We start from the raw sequence: 19,229 nt of genomic DNA, 5'->3' as shown, positions 1-19,229 counted from the left end.
AAGAGGATGGGACCCTTAGTTGCGCCTGCCAGGACCTGCATCGGTAGACCATCCGCCAATTATATTCGGCGGGCGTTACCAATTCCCAAGGCTGAGGTGTCGGAATCCCTCCTCCTCCATCAACTCAACCAGGCCACGTCTACAACCATTATCACTCAACATAGTCATACATTTCGGCCTCTTCAAAGTATCGGTTGAGACAAAAGTCACATGCTTGTTTTTTTGTAACCAACACTTCATCAAGCAGTAATTCCACTATGGCTTAAGCACCGAAACAAAAAAACATCGACTTTGGCGGGGCATTTGTTTAGATCAACCTCACGAGCAACCGACCAACACCATGAGCAACGTCTGGCCTCCAAGGGCCTCTCAAGACGATGCGCAACCTGTTACTCCGATAGAAGATGTAACTGACACAGGCGAAATCGCTGACCTCGCCGGCGAGGCCGAACAACCCGATCTTCCACCGGTTCCTGCGCCGCCTACAGCAGCACGGCCTCCCCTCGAGCGAAACACTCTACAAGGCGCCCCTCCAGCCGCGCCTATGGCGCCTCCTCCTTCAAATGACCAACCTTCGGGGACCGACTCGCTCTCTCTCCAGCAATTGCGCCATATAGTAGCGGAGTTCAATCGCGCCGATCCCGTCGCCTATGATTTTGAGTACACCGACATGGGTCCGCATGCCGAAGAGATAGACGAGTGGTTCAACTATCAGGTACCACAGTGGGTTAGGCTCAGTGCTGCACAGAGAGCTTTTAAGTGGCACTGGCAGCATGAGTCGAGATCTCAGGACTCATGGGATGATGCAGATAACGATACTCGGGCACGATTTGTCCAAACCGCTATAGCGGGCGTGCAGTCCAATGATGCAGCATTACGGTCAGCTTCTATTGGGAAGCTGGTGTATCTGGTTTTGGGCCGTTGGAATGATACTGCCATGCCGAATGCGACACCAGGGGATAGCCGATCTGTCGCGAGTATTCCGCAGCTACAGGCTATCAAGGCTGGAGTCGAGTGTCTTAGCTCTTTGGAAGGGCTGCCCGTGATATGGGAAGCCCTGCGGAATAACTTCGAAGTACAGTGGTGAGTATAGCCTGACGTGCCTTTTACAGCTTGATACTAAGTATAGATTCCAGGTCAGGGGAACCTCTCGGGCAGCATAACAGCGCCCAAGAAGCTCAGGATGAGTTGATGAATCTCATGACCATCATGTACGTTGCAGTACAGGAAACTCTCAACGACCCAGAAGACATGTCCTCTACATACGGAAAGCTCTGTAAGTTTGTTCTTCGTCTTGTATCTGGCCTTGACTGATAGGAATAGTGGGACTCAACCCCTCAATGGTCGATTACATGTTTACAGCAACTTCGAAATTACGATGGGATGAGCAAAATGCCATGCCCCAAACTCAAGTATGTTGAGCAGTCATGTTTCACGCCGTCATGCTCATTCTTCAACAGATACTCCTACTGTTTTGGAAATCAATTCTACTTGTTTTTGGTGGAACTAAAGAGCTCGAAGCTATCAAAGACGCTACTAATGAGATGGGAGACAAAGCAGCTGATAAGAAGACCATCACTGCTTCACCCTTAGACTATCACGTTTTCCGGCAAGAGATAACATCAAAATACCCAGCATATGTACCTCCGCGACCAGCCATTCCACTTGAAGCAGACAACACCTCTTTATTACCCCCTCTCTCGAGTCAAGTTTCCAGGAATAACGGTGCTAACGGTATCATTCCCGCGCCACCCCAGGTTCACAGTGGAGGAACCTCGATTCTTGACCAACCAGTACACATTGCAACCCCAGCGCCGTCGCCACCCCCTTCTCCGGCAGTAAACGGAAAGGGAGGCAAGAAACAGAACTATCAAACAAACCAGAACTTCCCTTTCATGTACCCTCCCTTAGATGCGTCGAGCAACTTTGCTGGCGGGAAAGGCCCTTCTGGTCTCCAACATGCTCTGGTAGGCCGAAAGTGGGAAGGAAGCGATATTCCCGCCTCCATCCTTGAAGCTGGAGAGTTATTCTCAAAACGAGTCAGGATGACGCGAGCGACTCGCCAGCTCTGGGAAGAGCGTGAGCGATTTCTCAAGTTTGAGCGCGGCTATAATAGTGACCACAATGATGATGACGATGAGATCGAGGGTCTAGACCTTAATGAGCTTTCGGCAGAAGAGCAAGAGATTCTGAAGGCGGTAAAAGCGCAGACAAAAGCAGAGGAGAAGAGAAAGCATCCCATCGCTCCTGAACCGGAGATTGACTATGGTCCTCGACCAGAGCTGTTGTCTGAACGAGACAAGCAACGCCTTGCTGCTGTTGAAAAGTTCTATGTGGGTGGTAAACACGAATCATGGAAATGGGAAAGATGTTAACGACGTTTAGCGTGATGCTCTGCCTCACCTCCAATCGCTTGTGATAGTCCTGCTGCGGCCGATTCTTCTTAACGTGACAGCAATCGTCGCACAGCAACCTCAACAAGCACCTCCAGGAATGGGTAGAGGTAACAATCCTGTCATGAACGGCGGTCCTTCGGCGAATAGACAGCAGCAGGAGTTGCCAGGACAGAACCTCCCCAAACCACCAACACCTGAATTATCGCTAGAAGAAGTTGACGCCGCCAGGACTCGGGAAATTACATCGAAAGCCATGACTGGGATTCTCATACTCCTGTTGAAATGGCTGAGAGTTTCTCGTATGTTGACAGAGTTTATTCGATTGGCTTCTTTGCTGACATTAAATAGATGTTCTCAAATTCGAGTATATGACGCAACTTCTATTGGACTCTAACTACGTCCCTCTCGTCCTCAAGCTCTTTGCTCATCAAGATGTTCAGCAAGTGGTCGATAGCAAAATGGACCGCGCTGAAAATAGGTATGGGGTAATGCTTAGGAGTTTAGAACTGGTCTGCTAATATTCCTAGTTTCTTCCATTTCTGTAACCTGTTGTCGCAATCTAGAGATAAGGCAGCTGCAGACTCGGTGCAGGAAGAAGATGAAGGGGATGACGAAGAGATAGAAGAGAGTGAAGATGAAGCTGCCCCCCCGCCAATCAGGAGAAGACGATCGCCAACTGCGCAGAACGACGATGACACAGATTCCAACAGTGATGACCACGCTACTTCAACGAGACCCGAAGTAGACGAGCTTGGCTATCCCCTCAATCAACAACCGACAGAGCCTATCACAGACTTCTCGCGCCGCAACTTCTTCTCCCTCATTAATTACTTGAGAGTGATGCAAAAGATTTGCAAAAACAAAGCACACCGAAACTTGCTGCTTGTCCAATACAAGTCGTCAACAATCCTTAGGAAGTCTCTCAAAGTACCTCAACCAGAACTACGCCTTTACACGCTTAAGTTGTTCAAGAACCAGGTTCCCTACTGCGGCCGTAAGTGGCGCCAGAGCAATATGCGGGTGATCACGGCGATATATCTGCACTGTCGACCGGAGCTGAAGGACGAATGGCTTGCGGGAAGTGACGTGGATGCCGAAGTAGACGCAGCGCTTCCCCTAGAACAAGCATTGCGCAGCCTAACACACTGGCTTAACCTTCGCCGGTACCCAGACAAGATCGCACCAGACATTAGAGCTGCCATGCGAGACGAGCAGGACTTTTTCTCCAGAGAACTTGAGAAGCTGGAGTTGAATTGGACAGATGGGGGAGGTGACGATGGCATGAGCGAACTAGAGCCGGGTGAGGTCTGGTAAGCTTGTTACATAAAAGGGTTCTTGCTTGGGCGCTTTTGATTGATATGGCGATGACAGACAGCAAGTTGTTTGTTTACTTTCCGTGAAGACTGTGGGTTTCCCGTTACATCAGCTTTTTGGCATGGAATGTAACAGTTCAACCTCTTTGATACCTATTCAAGCTTGGCTCTGCGATGATATGGAGATGGAAGAGATTAAAGCGAAGAGATCAGCCTGTCAGATGAGTTTTAAGTGTTCAAGCGACAAAAGACCCCGGAGAAAAACTAAACTAAGAGATAGTTTAAGGTTAAAAGAAAATGTGAACAGAAGCTTTGAATTGGACGTTCATCAGTGAAAAAAACGGCTCATCACTATTATCACGTCTTTGAGAAGATCAAAATACATGTGATTAATCATTAAGCAGGCTAACCAAGCCCTATTATCTAACATAATGTGAATGTTCATGAGCAACCTGTTGATTTTGCCAGGAGCAACATTCGGGGCATCATTCTGTGCAGTTTTTCAATTCAGATTTCCAGTTTCTTTCGTTCTATTTTAATTGCGATCGTAGACACCGTCTTCATAGCGATAGTTTGGATTCTCGGTCTGACGAGCGGGCGGTTGAGTGACACCATACTCAGGCTCAGGGTAGTGAATCTGACCATAACCGTCCTGGCGCCCATACTTGGTGTCTTGATAACTGAAGCCGGTGTTATCGTACTTGTTGTAGGCATTGTCAGGGTAGTTGTTGACGGCGGTGCGATCTGTGGTATGGCTCTGACGATATGTATCGAGCTGATCAGGATGAGTATGCTCCGGCAAGTCATGACCTTCTTCGGCGGCAGCAGTCTTGCGACGGAAAAGACGGCCCAGAAAACCACCCTTGGCACCATAGCCCGAGGTGTAATCGTTAGCAGGACTGGGGCCGAAGCGCTTCTCCTTGCGGTGGTGGCGAGCAAGAGCAACCTCGATCACAATGGAGAATATGAAGAAGATACTGTTGAAGTGTCAATTGCGGTATGTATCAGTCTAGATTTGTGACTTACATGGCGATGATGGAAACAGCTAGACAAGCAGACTGGAGCTTGCAAGCCGTGCGGTAACTTGGCAAAGCAGTGAATCCATCACTTCCCTCAGCAGTGTTTCCAGCTTTCCCTTTACCAAAGGGAGTGTCGAGATAGCCAGTGCAGCTGCTGGCACCACCCTTGTTGGCAACAGCAACATAAATAAATGCACCAATGAAGGCGACATCCAAGATAATCGCGAGGAGAGAAGAAAGTGTACGACCAGCGAGGCAGCAGACAAGTACCAGAGCTGCAGCAGTGTAAAGAACAGCTACACCAGAGATACCCTCCACAGCGCGGATGGTATCGCTGATGTGAAAGTTGTGGTTATGGAGCGTGGCTAAGAAGTAGGAGTAAATGGCAAGGATGAGGGCTGCACAGGCAAATTGAATGCCACGAATGAACCATTGAAGGAACTTGAGCGCGGTTCCTGATTTTGCACCCATGGCTACTTAGGTTTATACGAATATTGTCAAGAAAATAACGAAGATGTGAGAATTAAGGTTCATGGAGGGGATAGGTAAACTGGGTGAGGAATTCGGGGTTTAAGTGGTTTCTGGTGCATGGGCACTAAGCTTGCGCAAGACATCCATTATTACGTAGCTGGGATCCCTCCCAGCGCCATTGCAAAGCATCTGATTGTGTGGAAGTGGCCGAGTTTCTGTTGATCGCATTCAGAGTGGCGATGCTAAAGCGGCCGAATCTGGTGATGACGACGTTGGGTGTGTGGCTTATATGCCTGTGATTGGATGGAGGAGGTGCACAGCCTTTGTTTCGTTAGTGGAGACGCTGGCGCGGTGTGGCTTGGATGGGTTGGAATTGGGGAGCGCTTCTTAATCATCTACCTACCTCAGTACCTATCTAATAGAGCCATTCTTAAACGGGAGGAAGAATAAAATTAGATCTTCCAAGCGAACAAACGTTTACCTCAATTATTGCGCGAATATGGGAAGCTAGATAATATACATACCGGTATAGTCTTCACCCATATTCGGTGGAGCAGACTACCTATTGTTGATCATCAGTCTCAGGTTTCTGATGATGTCAACCTTGAAAAAACTTGAACGCCAATGACGACTGACACCGGGAGATCAACTCAACTGGAAGTTTTACCTGTTAACCCAGAACTGAACAAGAAGAGATGGACAGGGGGTTCAAGAACTGCCGAAAGGTTGATTAAGAGCTGCCCAAGTTCCGAACCTCGTGACAAGGGTACGCCGCCTAGCTAAAGGTTCGGAAGGGATCTGGATGTCCCTGCATTAGCCATATTCTTTCTTCAACGACCTTGATTTGCTTTACAGCTTCATTGCCATGGGAACCTGGTATCCCTAGGTGGTTAACTAGGAAACTTAGTAGGCAGAGAAGACACCCTTACAAGCAAGCCGGCATTATTTCTTTTTCATGACATTGGCATTCAAGAAGCATCACCAAGTATCTATTATATGCTTTGTCTAGCGAATCGTATACAGAGTATATGTGGTCATCCCAAATACGTCACCATCAGCTCCATAATAATAAATTACTTTTCTCGTCTCTCAATTCGAATTTGTTATTTCAGGCGGAGAGTTTCCTCTGTACCCTACTATCTAATTGTGAGTGAAGTTCTACGGTCGTTCGCCTCGTACCCCGCCGTGTGGTGCAACATGCCACTACCCCACGACGCGTCTAAACACGTTCAATGGTAGGCTATCTTTCATCGAACAACTGAAGTGACATTGTTCCAACAAAAAAAAAATCGACATGGCAGACACAACCAGTGACGAAGATCGAGAGGTAGGAAACCTTTGCTTTATTTCTGACAATGTTGCACCATTAGCTAATCAATTAAATGTAGCGCCTGAAGGCTGCCTTGTGGTACGCAGTTGGCCAAATAGTTGATGAGGAGTCTTTACGTCGTAACCGAAATGCCACACCACAGTTCATCGGCGCACTCACAGAGCTAGTCTGGACACAAGTCGGTAAACAACAATCGCCATTCCCACTTTAGTATCGGGAAAGGGTGCTAACTGTAAAACAGAAAACGTTGCCACAGATCTGGAGAGTTTCAGCAACCACGCTGGACGGTCCACAGTGACAACAGACGATGTGTTACTCCTCGCCAGGAAGAATCCCGATCTACATCAGATCATGAAAGAGTTTGTTGACCAGGCCAAGGCAGAGAAGGGAACTGCAAAGAGTAGAGGCGGTGCGAGCAAACGTTAGACTTGTGGGAGGGCATCTGGGAGTTTGGCGCAACAAAATGGACTTGACTGGCGAGTCAGAGATTACGGTTAACGATACGCAGCTTGTGAGAAAAGTGCTGACAATCAACCGGCTATTTGTTTACTCCCGTTTCTACGTGTATATGTGTATGTTCTATGGACCCTCTCAGATCTTGATCGAGGATTCCCCTCGATATTTATCCCGATATTCATTGAGCATTCCCAGAGTAACATTCGAGCCACCACAAAGCACGATCACCACATTCTTCTTACCCCATTCCTCGTCGGACATGCCCTGTCCAAGCACTCTTCTCAGATCCCCACGATAAGCGGGGGCCAGCGCAGCACCGCACGCGACTTCAACCAAATGCCGCCCATCGTCAGCGAAGCGCACGGCACTAATGGCAGCATCGGCATCAGATACCACGAGGCTCTTCATAGTCTCTGAAGAATGCTGGCTCCATTTCCAAGTCTGCTCTGACACTCTAGTGGCGCCCAGAGACGTTGCGATCGAGGTCATCTCAGGGAGTGTTACGTGTTCTTTAGCAAGGACACTTGCATTGAGACTGTCTGCTCCCTTCGTTTCGACGGCCACAACAGCTGGTTTCTTATCTTGCCAAGGACGGCCCTCAACGCCTTGCATCAGGCCATTGATCAAACCGCCGCCTCCGACACTACAGACAATCCCTTCGATGGGCTCTTCAAGTTGATCTCGGATCTCATCAACCATAGTTGCCGCGCCATCCCAAACCCGAGGATCGTCGAAAGGCGGGACATATATGCCCATGGGATCATTTGCCAATAGCTCCTCACGCATATACTTGTCACACTCGGCCCAATTCCTGCCTTTTTGGTGTACTTCCACCCCGAGGTCGAGAAGCTTGCCCTTCATGAGCTCAGTAATGATGGTAGGAATTACGATAGTCGCCTTTTGGCCCAGAGAGAGGGCAGAGGTTGCACATGCCAGACCAGCGTTGCCGCCAGAGGAGCAGTAGAAGTGGACCGGGCCTGTGGCAGCCGCCGCCGCCTGGGTCATAAGGTTGCCAATGCCGCGGGACTTGAAAGAGCCTGAGGGTTGAAGATTCTCAAGCTTAAGGTACACATTGCTCAGATGATGTCAGTTGATTTGATCTGTGTCGTGACGGTGAAGCTCACCAGCCTGCCACGCGGGACAGTTGAGGATTCAAGAGACATGGTGTCCGGATCCATGGTAGCTTTGCATCGGAGCCGAGGGAGCCCATGATGACAATTGGGTTAATCGCCTTTGCTGAAAGTTTGAGATGCTATCCTATTGCCACTTTGACTCCAATGATCGATTAAGGTTGGAAGTAGAGGCGACTCGGGGGAACAGTGTGTTATGATCAGAATTTCGTGAACATGAAGAGATAAAGAGTCAGTAGAAAAAGGCTATACTGATTTTTATAGATGCCTTGTTGCCAACTAAGAACCACAGAGACTCCGTAGAACGCCGTCGAGAGTCTTATTGAATTTCTGTTTTTAGCGCACTGCGGAGTTTGGCATAGATCCCCAAATATTTCCCTAGACTGTATCCACTTGCCAAACGAAAGGCGCAAATACAGTGACAAATGCATCTCAAGCCTTCGAAATGGTTCTGGCCTTTGACTGTCTGAGTCAGATGAACGAGGGAGTTTACTTTCCCCTTTAACCAATATAATATGACCCTAGAATACCTACAAGTATGAAAAAACGGGTTACAACCATCTGACTGGCTTGACACATTAGTTCATACGATGAGCGACAGACATGCCAAAGGGGATGCTGTCGCCTCACACCAGGCACGTGTAGAGAAATGCAAGGAAGAGCTCAACAGCCGTTGACCCTGATAACTTCGAATCGTTGGCCATAGTGTACGCAGCATTATTGACTTTTAGGAAGATTCATTCATACGTAATTTATTCGGCGCAATATGGAAACAGAAACGTTAGAGTTTGAAACCTGCGTTTACTGTAAGAATGCGCTGACATTTTTGTACTGAGGCAATCATTTGAAAACACCCAATGTCAGCTAGTCTTGATAATCAACTGACGAGGTCACTTTGCACACCGACAAGAAGTATCTATCATGGGCGCTGAGCTTAAAGACGCATACCGTAAGACGGCCGGTAGCCATGCTCCAAGACTTTTGACATTTCTCTTATCACTTGGCCTCGATATGTTAATTTTGGATAGATGACTTTCGTATACATCCTCTTGCAACTTTCATCGCAACTATATCTAGCCAGGTGTTGTAATCATAATTGTTCGTTTTTTTCGCATACAGCTGGAGCAAGTGACTGGTAGGTGATCATCGATACACTGTTCGCAAATACCTTATAAGCATGTCTTCTCACAATTCCTTTCAAGGATATCATAAATGTGACCACCGAGCCAGGCTCCTCAAGCGTTCATGAGGCCCTGGTTTCTGTCGAACGATTACGTCCATGCACCGCTACGTATCTCCCGAGCACACCTTCAGCAGGAAAGCCCGGTAGACACATGCTGTGGAAAACTTGGGCTGTTTAACTCGGTGGGCGTGAGCTGGAGGTTAACACCTTGGTCTCCCAACACTTGCTAAGCTCTCTGTCGGTGATTATGTCGTCCACAGCCCTGATGCACTCCATAATGGCCTCGGTGTCGTCTCTTGGACTTCTGTAACTCATTTGGTGTAAAGTTCGTTTGATGGTTCTGTTAGTTCTGCCTGACATGGCAAATCACTTGATCCTGTCATTACATGCTGATCCGGTGTCATGTCTTTGAGATGCCTAACTCGCAATATGTCCTTCATCTCTTCTAACTTGTCGTGCTTATCTTATATCTAGCCCTCTGTCAGGATTCGCCTGTTATGCTCTTTACGTTTGGTAGTGGTAAGGCTGGCACCCAGACGCGACTATATTGCGCCCAATCTCTCTCTGTGTCAGTTGCTTTAATCCCGTGGCCGCTATCTTTTCTGCCGAACGTTTGACAAAGCCTGGTTTTGAAGTCGACTTCATGCCTGAACGTAGCGATATAGCCTATCTGTACTCTTCTTGTGCCGTCAACATGAGAAGGGGCAGACCCAGCTGAATTGGAACAACCGAACATTGTAGCAAGGGAAATAGCTGAAATTGTATGATGAGTTGCATAACTTATAAAATTCAGTGCCTCTTTATCCAGTGCTCGTTGAAATGCAGCAGTGAATCACTGGCCCCTTATCTCATTATCAAAGATCCCTCTTCCTTTCCTCCACATTCATCTCTTCACATCTTACCCACAACACCACTGCTTCTCTGCCCAACATTACTCATTTCATTTCCTCCTCACCCTCACTCAAAGCTATCCACCTCTTTCAAGATTCTGCACCTCGACTGCACACCATGGCGCCCACATGCAATGTCAAGCAGAAGACGATGACCAGGGCTCAAGTTGGCCAGGTCACTCGATCTACATCCTGCTCATCCTCCCCAAGCAGTTCATCTTCTTCGAGTAGCCCGTCCGCGCCAGGTAGCCCATCTTCCTGGAGCGAATCAGCTGTTTCAATCGGAAACAAGAGAAGCCCAATGACCGCCAACAATGAACCCCCCAAGAAGCGTTATAAGCCTCAACCCGACAAAGACTCACAGATAGTTAAAGCGTCCAACAACAACAAGATGATCATCGAAGCGCCGCTCTTGAAAGATTTCACCAAGGAGTTTGGAATTCCCGCGAGTCAATTCGTCTGGGGGCCACGCGAGACAACTCCCGAAGAAGAGTCGTTCGACGAAGATGAGACGGCACCCCCTCCCTCTATCCCCAATGCCTACCAAAGGGATCCAGGTTCGCGTCGAGGTAGGGCTCTGGTGGTGCTGACAAAGAACGTTAATCCCACTCCTGCCCGTTATCAAAACCGTACTCAACGAGGTCGCCGCGGGGTTCTCCGCAATTCCCCGGCTCCAGAGCCTCGACCTAGACTCCCTATCAGGATCAAGGTCAAGAGCCCCAGACGTCTCAGCTTCATGGGCCTTCCTGCCGAGGTTCGTGAACAAATCTATCGAGGTCTCCTTGTGTCGAGCAAGCCTATTCCTGTTTACAGCAGCTGGAGGCGTGTGTACCAGCGAGAGAAACCTGGCCTTGACATCAGCATCCTCATGGTGAGCAAGAAAGTCTTTGTCGAAGCGAGAGGCGTCATGTACGGCGAAAATATCTTTCTCTACCTTCTTCGGGATGCGCCTACTCAATATCACGAGGTGGCCAACATCCAGGACCTAGTCAATGACGACATATATGTCCCTGAGCCTGGCATGAGAGACCAGGAAAACATCGCCAACAGAGACACCGACCCTCTGGCACTACCAATCCATGAGCCTGGGACTATCGATACTGCCAAATACGCTCAGTACTTTCGCTTCATCACGGTCAAGGCCGATTCCAATCGCTCCACTCCGAGCACGAAGGAATTCATGGTCGATGCAATTAAGATGTTTGCCAAAACCCCATATAATGCCAACATCCACACGCTCAAGATCATCATCAGCCCAAGTTTCAAACACGGCAAGTTCACCTTTGTCGATTTTTTCGAGCCAGCCTCGGAGTTGATGGTAGCATTGAAGTCGCTACCTTGTGAGATCATACATGTTCAGATCTTGAACAAGCTTCTCAACAATGGTGCTTGGCCCTCCTCAACTGATCTCATTCTTCGTGCCCACCAACTGCGATTTTACAGACAACTCGCGTTGCAGGAGCGTGAGGACAAAAGAAAGGATGAAGGCGATGACAGAGACGTTAAAGGCCAGAGTAGTGATCTTTTCAGGACGGATGCTAAGATGAAGAACTTCCGCTTCAACAAGCTTTGTTGGATCCACCAGAAAATGGCTCAACTCAGCAAATTCATTCTCCAGGCTTGCGAGAAGTGCGCCCAGGACGACGATGACAAGCAGGGCAACACCGGCGGTGCTCCACCTGGAGCGACTGACGATGATGAAGACGATTGGTACATCTACGAACACGATGAGTTGGAGGAGAGCGAGGAAGAAGACCAGGATTTTGTGCAGCCGAGTGACAACGAGTCGGACTATGAGGCTTGAGGCGGATTTCTATGATTGATAGAAGATTGATGCGTGGCTTAGTGGAAGCAGCAAGCAAAGGGCAAGGCGAGGCAAGGCGAGGCGAATGCTCTGCTAAGAAGTGGACGGATGGATGATCGATCAACTTGCTCAAACAGGTAGCTTAGCGTACTTAATCAACTACGGTTCGGGGTATCTCGCCATACCTATTCTATACACCATGCCCATCCTATGATCGCATTATGTTGCAGATATCTTGACCCTCTCCACCTCAAGTGTTTCTGTATCGATCAACACCAGCTCCTTTGTTTCTGCAAAACTTGGTACGGTCACAAGTCTCACTGACTGACCCTCAGGTCCGTGGATAACCTTGGTAGTGAAGTGTGGCTGGTTGCCGACGAAATAGAGGTGAGGGCAAGTCTGCATCACAAAAGGGTCATCATCCTGAAACGGGTAGCTCCCTACGCAATATTTTAGCTTCGAGACATCAAAATTTGGGTCGTCATGTACTCACATAGCGTATCGGGTGCAGTCGGGGCACAGCAACGCCATCGACACATAGCTTCCATCATGCCAAGACGATCATCGCTGCCGACGTACTTGAAAACATCGTCAACATTTTGGCCACCAGTACCAAGAAACCTCCATCCTTCGAGCTCCGCTTCCCACGGGTTGGTGACAGTGTCAAACCAGCCTGGTTGGGTGGCTGGAGCTGCTGGGTCACGGGCATACGCTCGTGCCGAAGGGAACATTGCTGGATGCACGGGTTGCTGCGGGTAACTAGCGTTCGCTGGATCCTGAGCACCAGGGAGCATCGTGATAGGAATGGATGGGAGAAGTTCGGCAATGAACGCATCGAAGAGTTGAGAGGGGAGTGGGTTGTAGGCGCTGGCGTCGTAGCCGTACTTCTTCTGGGCTTTCTTTTCTGGGAGCGCCTCGTCTGCAGCGGGAGGTTTGCGGTCTGTTGTCGAGATAGAGTTTCCTGCTATGACAAGGCGGCTAATATGAGAGACATCGATCTGACTTAAAGGGGTCATAGCTTCACCGAGCAAGTACTCGGAAAGGAGTTCAAGCTCAAGCGTGTGAGAAGCATCGGTGCCTGAGAAAGACAAGCCAGACACAATAGCAATCTTGCTGTTGCCCTTCTTGGCTTCAGAAGCATCAGCCATATCCTCATCTTCGTCTTTTGTCTTGGCCTTCTCTGAGTTGGGCTTCGAAAGGCTCCAACGGTCAGGTTGCGGAGGAAGGTCAGGGAATTTGATGTCAATGACCTCTAATTCGCCATTGGCGTTTTCGGTACCCATGACCCCGATAATACATCCTGTGACCAAGTTTACGGTCTTCAGCACATCGCCAACCAGCCTGATGCGGCCCGACTCGTCCTCCAACATGACCTGGTCGTCTTTGGAGAAATATTTCGGTGTCAGAATAGGGGCGGAGATCCAACGCTACGGACATATTAGCATTCCATTTCACAGTCGATCGGCAACTAATATGGCATACATCCTTGGACACGTCCTCCAGAATATTCGGCTTCAGTGGCATCTCCATGTATACGGTGCCAGTTACCCAGCACAGCTCTCCCTGCCGGACATCAAGCACTCGTTCAACTCTCTGTGCTTCCTCTTCACCAATCTTTGTACCTGTCCAAGCCTCTGCGGCTACTTTATCGACAGCTGGTTTTATCTTGGTGAGGCGCAAAAAGTACATATCGCCATACTGCTGCTGGTAAGAGCGTTGCTTGTCGAGGACAAAGGATTGTAGGGGCTTGTAAACGGAGGCGCTCCGAGAAGGGACTTGGTGAGAAGTTTCGCTGAGGGATTCGAGTCAGTCCAGTGTTTGTTTGAATAAGTGTCAAAACACAGCTTACGAGGGCTTTCGCAAGAGGCTCCCTTCGACATCTTCGAGGGTCACCATGTTGAGTGGCCCCGAAATGGGGGTATTTGCAGGTTGACGGTACAAATGAAGCGGCTGAAGGAAGTCCCGGAAATTTCAGGTAGTGACAAGCTTTGTCATGTATCGTAGTCGTGTAATTGACTTGACAAACAGTTAAACTGAAGCTTCCAGCTGTAGAATGAAAACGCGTGAAGAAGCTTGGTCCGCGATTAGACGCGAATTGGCGTAAAGTGGCTAGGCAACGGATAAGGGGACTGATAGCACCCATTAGTGGGCAAGGCATTCCACTAATAAGGAACTCGCTGGGTCTCAGGTGTCATGACGTGCTGGATCTCAGGCGGAGGGTTCGCTAACTGGAAACGATAACGATAGTGGAGTGCGACCATAGAAGATGGCGGGGTTCAGGACGGCAGGCAGGCAGGAATCCTCATGTCCAACGGATCCCGCCTGTCACCGGCTGAGGTAACCAATCTTCGTATTGTACCTAATTTGGAGGGGGAACAGAAATCTCTGACTCGCCATTGTCATGACACGCACTATCTGATTATATAAATATCATATCCTCGCAATTTTATGTTCCAGGGATCCTTTCAATCCTCTTCCCATTGTCCTGACCTCTCAATTTGACCATCCTTCTTTCCCTCTTGCCCTCTCATTCGAGACGTCACCACTTGTTGAACTCACCATGACACCTCCTAAGCCTCCCCGTGTTGAAGTCAACAACCTCTCATACACTTTTCCCGACTACTCGACTGGTGTCAACAACATCACTTTGGATCTTCCTCCGCGGTCTCGTACCCTTCTGATCGGTGCTAATGGAGCCGGTAAGACAACTCTGCTTCGTCTTCTTGCCGGCAAACGTCTTGCGCCCAGTGACACCATCTCTATTTGCGGTGTAGATCCTTTCAAAGAGGGTCTTGAGGGGGTCACTTATCTTGGTCTGGAATGGGTTCTTAACCCCATTGTTCGAACCGACATCGGCGTCAATGAGTTGCTTCGCTCCGTTGGTGGCGATGCATACCCTGATCGACGAGACGAGCTCGTCGCAATGCTCGATGTCGACACCAATTGGCGTATGCATGCTGTTTCAGATGGTGAGCGTCGTCGAGTCCAGCTTGCCATGGGTCTACTGAGACCTTGGACGGTTCTACTCCTCGATGAAATCACTGTCGATCTCGACGTTCTGAGCCGTGCTGAGTTTCTGGCCTGGCTCAAGCGTGAGACGGAGATTCGAGAATGTACCATCGTCTACGCTACTCATATTTTGGATAACCTCGCTGGTTGGCCTACTCATCTTGCCCATATGCACCTTGGTACTGTCAAGGAGTGGGACGAGGCTGACAAGATGCTCGCCACCATCGATGGTACTGTGGGTGCCTCTGGCAATAGCCGTCTCGGAGAGCTCGTCCTGAGCTGGCTTCGAGAGGACTTGAAGGAGCGAGGGCCACGGAGCAACATGAAACGTGGCCCTGAAGGCAAGACCTATGGCTTTGGAGGCATCCAGATCGGTGGCTATGGCGACGAGTCTAAGCAGCGCGAAGCATAAGCTATTTCTTGCGGAGATCTTATGTCAGGGCATTCTTAACAATCGCCCCGAGTTTCATTTGTTTTCTGGTTGGAGTTCGGAAAGACGGATAGCACTCAACTGCATTTCTCGGCGTAGGGTCGCAATAGGGGGAGAATTTGGTGGCATTGGTCACGCATGCATGGCGTTCGGCTCAAAGGGAAACAGTTCTCAACCCTGTATTCTGCGGCGTTTGTTCTTTTCAACACTTGATGCATGACGACGGAACGGTATGGCACTGGGAGTGCTTAGTACAGTAAATTTCAACCAAGAGCGCGGACTTTTTTTTGACCCAACTAGACCAGTCTGATCATAATTTAACATATGGTACAAAAAACAAGATATTCATTTACTCATCATCATTCATTGAAATGACTGCGACGTGGTTGGCCTGGAGCTGCCCTCGCCGTCTATTAATTTCCTCAGAACTGTCATTGTGTTCTTCAAAAGATCTGTAATGCCCCCGAGTTCTCTAGCAGTCAGTGCCTCGAGCACCTTGATCCTATAATCCTGCCACGAGATGCGTAAACCCCCGGAACTTGCCAATTGCCCAAGGCTACTCTGTGTCGGCGGTCCCTCATGCCTGATGCGCAAAGAAGAATCGCTATCGATTTCGGCATTCTCAAGACTTCTAATACATCGTCTGCTTTGCAAGCTCAGGAGTGGCGAGTGTGACAATGAGAAGAGAGATGCTAGAGTATGAGCCTTGTCCACAGAAGTCACGTACGACGACAGAACAGGCACGAGACTCCCCGGAATCATACATCCAAGTGCGTTGGGGTCACTGTTAGTGAAAGCCCTGCCACGCCAAAAGCAATTGCACATATCCATGAGGTAGCCATTGAAAAGGCTGACAAAAGTCCTGTTATATGATGTGGAGTCAATGCGGTTGCTTTTCTCACGACCCGGCCTGGTGAGCATGGCCATCTCGAAACCCTTCTTGTAAAAGGCAAGAATGGCACACATACGTGAGACAATGGCCACAGAACTGCTGAAGAAGAGTATGTAAATGAGGGATGAAGGGGGAAGTTCGATGCAAATGTAGTGCTTGAGGACTTGATGGCTAACGAGTCTGGCGTTTTGCTCATAGAAGTCAAGAATTGCAGAACGTGATGAGACAGAAGGACATGTTTGGCAGAGTGTGAGGGCCAGTGGATTAACGTGTCGGACCAAGGCTGTGATAGTACCACTGGCGTGGTCTGGTACCGTGTCACTGGATTCAAGCACAATTGTCCAGTGGTGAAGAAGGTTCTTGTACAGGGCGAGAAGCGCTAGCAGAGATTCCGGGGTATTATCAAGAGTTGCAGCTTCAAGGGGTTGGAATATATGTTTGTATAGCCCTGGAGAGTTTTAGCGTGGCGAGGTAGTCTGGAGCGGCTTGAACTGACCTTTGAAGTCCAGTAATGGGGAGTAAGACAAGATCTCAAACATGGCATCGCGGCGTCCAGAGCCATCCCAAAGCGGAAGAAAGCGTGCAAAGAAGTCGAGTAGGAGAGGAGGAAGGTTCTGGCCCTGGTCAGATTTACCCTCAGCCAAGTCAACAAGAAACATACCTTGATAGAAACAACATATTCTCGTAGGATGTCCAGCATGTCGAAGAAGGTGTTTTCATCTGCATCGCCATCACGAACATCCTGCAGAACCCCATTGAGCCAGTTGGCTAGTCTCTGTTCAGATTCGCCGTCTGGTCTCAGAAGCATGAGCTTTTGCAACAAAGGATCTGCCAGAACAGCCACTAGTTGATTGGGGAGTTCGAGCTTGTCAAGATTCTTGACAAAACTGGCAACATTCTCGATTTCCTCTAATGTAACCGCGTTCTAGCAATGTTAGTATTACTCACTCAGCACGTTGCTGCAGACGAACCTCTGCCACATAAGACGTGTGGACTACAGGGATAATTCTGTTTCTAGTACTACGGGAGATAGGGCGATGGACACGGAAGCCATCTCGAGGTCGCAATGTCCCTTTTTCTGTTTGATGAAGATGTGCATCCTGGATTTCGTCCAGCCTTGCTCGCCATTGCGGATCAGGGTGCTGGCCAATAATCAGTAAGTGCAGTAGTGAAAAGACATGTAAAAACGAGCCTTGAAGGAGGATGCTTTGCCCCGAACTGCGTCTCCTACAATAACCTCGGGGTAATAGTCTTTGAAAACTCTTAGAAGACCGATCAAGGACGGGTCATTTCCAGTTTGCCGGGAAAGGTTAAGCCTGTGATGTGTGAGCGAATGACCAGGCGTCTTCAACTGCAATACTTACAAGGCTTGTATTCTAAAAGGCTGAACATGTTTGCGTCTGGTAATGAGAGCCAGTAGGTGGCTGAGGTTAGGTCTGGCGGGAATTAGTGAATTGCTCACGACAAAGAAAGGCAAACTTACCGAGTGGCCGCGGTATCGAGGAGATTAAACAGAACCGAGTAGGTTTGAGAAAGCGTTTGTGGTGACTCCAAAGTGTGGTGTACTGTAATGAGCCACTTGAGAAGAGCGGCCTGGAGAGTAAGAGATGGCTTGAGGGCTCCATGTCCAAGGCACGAGATTACTTGAAGAACAGATTTTCGAGAGATAGGTGCCACGGGATACAGGTTTCGGATGATAGCAGCTTGGCTTGCTTGGTCAAGGTGATTTGGAGTTGTGACGAGAATGATGAGATCGTCAAGGGTCCCAGGTAAAAGACCCCATTCATACGATAGTGAGGTAAGGCTAGCAATAGTAGGTTTGATGTTGGTCGCGCGTGTTTTGGCGGGTATTTTGGATGCTACGCGGAATATAAGTCAAAGCCTTTGTACATTGCTTGGGCAGTCTCACATTCAATAACTTCGTCCACGAGAAGACGAATCTCCTGGTGACCCGCCGAGGCGGGATCTATATCTGTCTCCATATGCTGGCAAATTTTCTGGGTTACGGTTCTCAGTAGATGTCAGGCAAAGAGACACACATGCGGTCTTCCGGGGCCGGGCGGCAGCCTTGGGTTGAGAGTGAATGAGTGGGACGCCCCGGAAAACGGAAGACGCGTCGTCCAAGGAGACGCGTTTACGGTTTTCGGGGTTGGAGTGGGTTTCGTTCGGAGCGGGGCATGTAGTTGTAGGTCCGCCGGTCCACGTAGATATAAAATATACAACCGCGGAGTATTAAGCAGATATGATGAGAGAAGCATAACAACCCCGATATTGGCTGGTTTTTTTATAAAGAAATATCGGATTTGCTAAGTACTGGGTACATATATAAACTGCACAGTTGTTAGCATGATATGTTGATTTAGTATATGTATGGAAACCCAGGTACTTCCTCAAAGTCGTTGGACGTTAAGACAAATGGAGGCATATGAACGAAGCTTATTTCAACCTTAATTTCGAACAATGCGTTCAATGTTTTTCAGGAGCCTTTCTTCCTAACTCGGGGTGTGTTTTGTGCTTATTATAACGGTCCTCGAACGCCACGTCTTGGTGCGGCAGCCTTTACAAGGTTCTACTGATATTCATTCTTCACCAGCACCTAGTTTCTTACGACAATTTCCGACCTTGGTATAGACATGTACCCAGAAACTTGTCATGGCAGATCCGTATATACTTCAGTATAATAGCTTGGTAATTTATTTACTTGTTCTATCACTTCGTATTTCCTTTAGCTTATTTCGCTATGCATTTTGATCGTTTGGGCGCGCAGTGCTATGACATATCCACGTTTCTATCCGTACACATGAAAACTCGCCTAGCCCCATTTGCCGCGGCAGCAGTAACACGGTAACACCAACCTTACAGCCATTGAGGTGGCAGACAACCATCATCTTTCTATCAGGCAAGGT

General features: G+C 48.8%; 8 protein-coding genes across 16 annotated transcripts; 4 read left to right on the top strand and 4 right to left on the bottom strand.

The window, feature by feature from the left end:
• Positions 1-88: 88 nt before the first annotated feature.
• On the top strand, positions 89-4,097 carry FOXG_18151 (uncharacterized protein). 3 transcript variants are annotated; one of them, XM_018398198.1, is made up of 8 exons: positions 99-1,083; positions 1,137-1,276; positions 1,324-1,412; positions 1,461-2,333; positions 2,386-2,695; positions 2,745-2,874; positions 2,924-3,706; positions 3,768-4,097. In XM_018398198.1, coding segments are annotated over exons 1-8 (3,069 nt in total). In that variant the 5' UTR covers positions 99-340; the 3' UTR covers positions 3,769-4,097. The 3 variants fall into 3 exon arrangements, with proteins under 3 accessions (XP_018234500.1, XP_018234502.1, XP_018234501.1); XM_018398197.1 differs by having other exon boundaries at positions 89-1,083; positions 2,924-4,097; XM_018398199.1 differs by having other exon boundaries at positions 89-1,083; positions 1,461-2,695; positions 2,924-4,097.
• Positions 2,859-5,418, bottom strand: FOXG_01640 (uncharacterized protein). Its single transcript, XM_018378560.1, has 2 exons — positions 4,736-5,418; positions 2,859-4,686 (listed from the first exon to the last, which is right to left on the bottom strand). Exons 1-2 carry the CDS (start codon positions 5,197-5,199, stop codon positions 4,245-4,247), a joined length of 906 nt encoding a protein of 301 aa, XP_018234499.1. The 5' UTR covers positions 5,200-5,418; the 3' UTR covers positions 2,859-4,244.
• A 179-nt stretch (positions 5,419-5,597) lies between these two features.
• Positions 5,598-8,437, top strand: FOXG_01639 (uncharacterized protein). 2 transcript variants are annotated; one of them, XM_018378559.1, is made up of 4 exons: positions 5,598-6,526; positions 6,588-6,711; positions 6,771-7,101; positions 7,181-8,409. In XM_018378559.1, the coding sequence occupies exons 1-3, from the start codon at positions 6,494-6,496 to the stop codon at positions 6,953-6,955; spliced, it is 342 nt and encodes a 113-aa protein (XP_018234498.1). In that variant the 5' UTR covers positions 5,598-6,493; the 3' UTR covers positions 6,956-7,101; positions 7,181-8,409. The 2 variants fall into 2 exon arrangements, with proteins under 2 accessions (XP_018234498.1, XP_018234497.1); XM_018378558.1 differs by having other exon boundaries at positions 6,771-8,437.
• Positions 6,705-8,557, bottom strand: FOXG_01638 (uncharacterized protein). 2 transcript variants are annotated; one of them, XM_018378556.1, is made up of 2 exons: positions 8,110-8,557; positions 6,705-8,060 (listed from the first exon to the last, which is right to left on the bottom strand). In XM_018378556.1, exons 1-2 carry the CDS (start codon positions 8,193-8,195, stop codon positions 7,121-7,123), a joined length of 1,026 nt encoding a protein of 341 aa, XP_018234495.1. In that variant the 5' UTR covers positions 8,196-8,557; the 3' UTR covers positions 6,705-7,120. The 2 variants fall into 2 exon arrangements, with proteins under 2 accessions (XP_018234495.1, XP_018234496.1); XM_018378557.1 differs by having other exon boundaries at positions 7,053-8,044; positions 8,110-8,453.
• A 1,440-nt stretch (positions 8,558-9,997) lies between these two features.
• Positions 9,998-14,122, bottom strand: FOXG_01636 (DNA polymerase delta subunit 2). Of its 5 annotated transcripts, none has more exons than XM_018378551.1 (5): positions 13,842-14,122; positions 13,475-13,784; positions 12,486-13,419; positions 12,178-12,432; positions 9,998-12,116 (listed from the first exon to the last, which is right to left on the bottom strand). In XM_018378551.1, exons 1-4 carry the CDS (start codon positions 13,886-13,888, stop codon positions 12,212-12,214), a joined length of 1,512 nt encoding a protein of 503 aa, XP_018234490.1. In that variant the 5' UTR covers positions 13,889-14,122; the 3' UTR covers positions 9,998-12,116; positions 12,178-12,211. The 5 variants fall into 5 exon arrangements, with proteins under 5 accessions (XP_018234490.1, XP_018234491.1, XP_018234489.1 ...); XM_018378552.1 differs by having other exon boundaries at positions 9,998-10,446; positions 10,551-12,432; positions 13,842-14,112; XM_018378550.1 differs by having other exon boundaries at positions 9,998-12,432.
• On the top strand, positions 10,307-12,184 carry FOXG_01637 (uncharacterized protein; the record flags this gene model as incomplete). The annotated part of the gene is made up of 1 exon (XM_018378555.1): positions 10,307-12,184. The coding sequence occupies one exon, from the start codon at positions 10,307-10,309 to the stop codon at positions 11,990-11,992; it is 1,686 nt and encodes a 561-aa protein (XP_018234494.1). The 3' UTR covers positions 11,993-12,184.
• Positions 14,123-14,297: 175 nt separating the features above from the next.
• On the top strand, positions 14,298-15,915 carry FOXG_01635 (ATPase). Its single transcript, XM_018378549.1, has one exon. The coding sequence runs from the start codon at positions 14,553-14,555 to the stop codon at positions 15,411-15,413; it is 861 nt and encodes a 286-aa protein (XP_018234488.1). The 5' UTR covers positions 14,298-14,552; the 3' UTR covers positions 15,414-15,915.
• FOXG_01634 (uncharacterized protein) lies at positions 14,335-18,483 on the bottom strand. The gene is made up of 8 exons (XM_018378548.1): positions 18,233-18,483; positions 17,807-18,182; positions 17,688-17,759; positions 17,516-17,639; positions 17,295-17,465; positions 16,985-17,248; positions 16,820-16,937; positions 14,335-16,771 (listed from the first exon to the last, which is right to left on the bottom strand). Exons 1-8 carry the CDS (start codon positions 18,303-18,305, stop codon positions 15,795-15,797), a joined length of 2,175 nt encoding a protein of 724 aa, XP_018234487.1. The 5' UTR covers positions 18,306-18,483; the 3' UTR covers positions 14,335-15,794.
• Positions 18,484-19,229: the final 746 nt, after the last annotated feature.

This window comes from Fusarium oxysporum, chromosome 5 (genome assembly GCF_000149955.1).
Source record: "Fusarium oxysporum f. sp. lycopersici 4287 chromosome 5, whole genome shotgun sequence".
NCBI classification, from domain to species: domain Eukaryota; kingdom Fungi; phylum Ascomycota; class Sordariomycetes; order Hypocreales; family Nectriaceae; genus Fusarium; species Fusarium oxysporum.
This window is presented reverse-complemented; position numbering and strand designations above follow the sequence as displayed.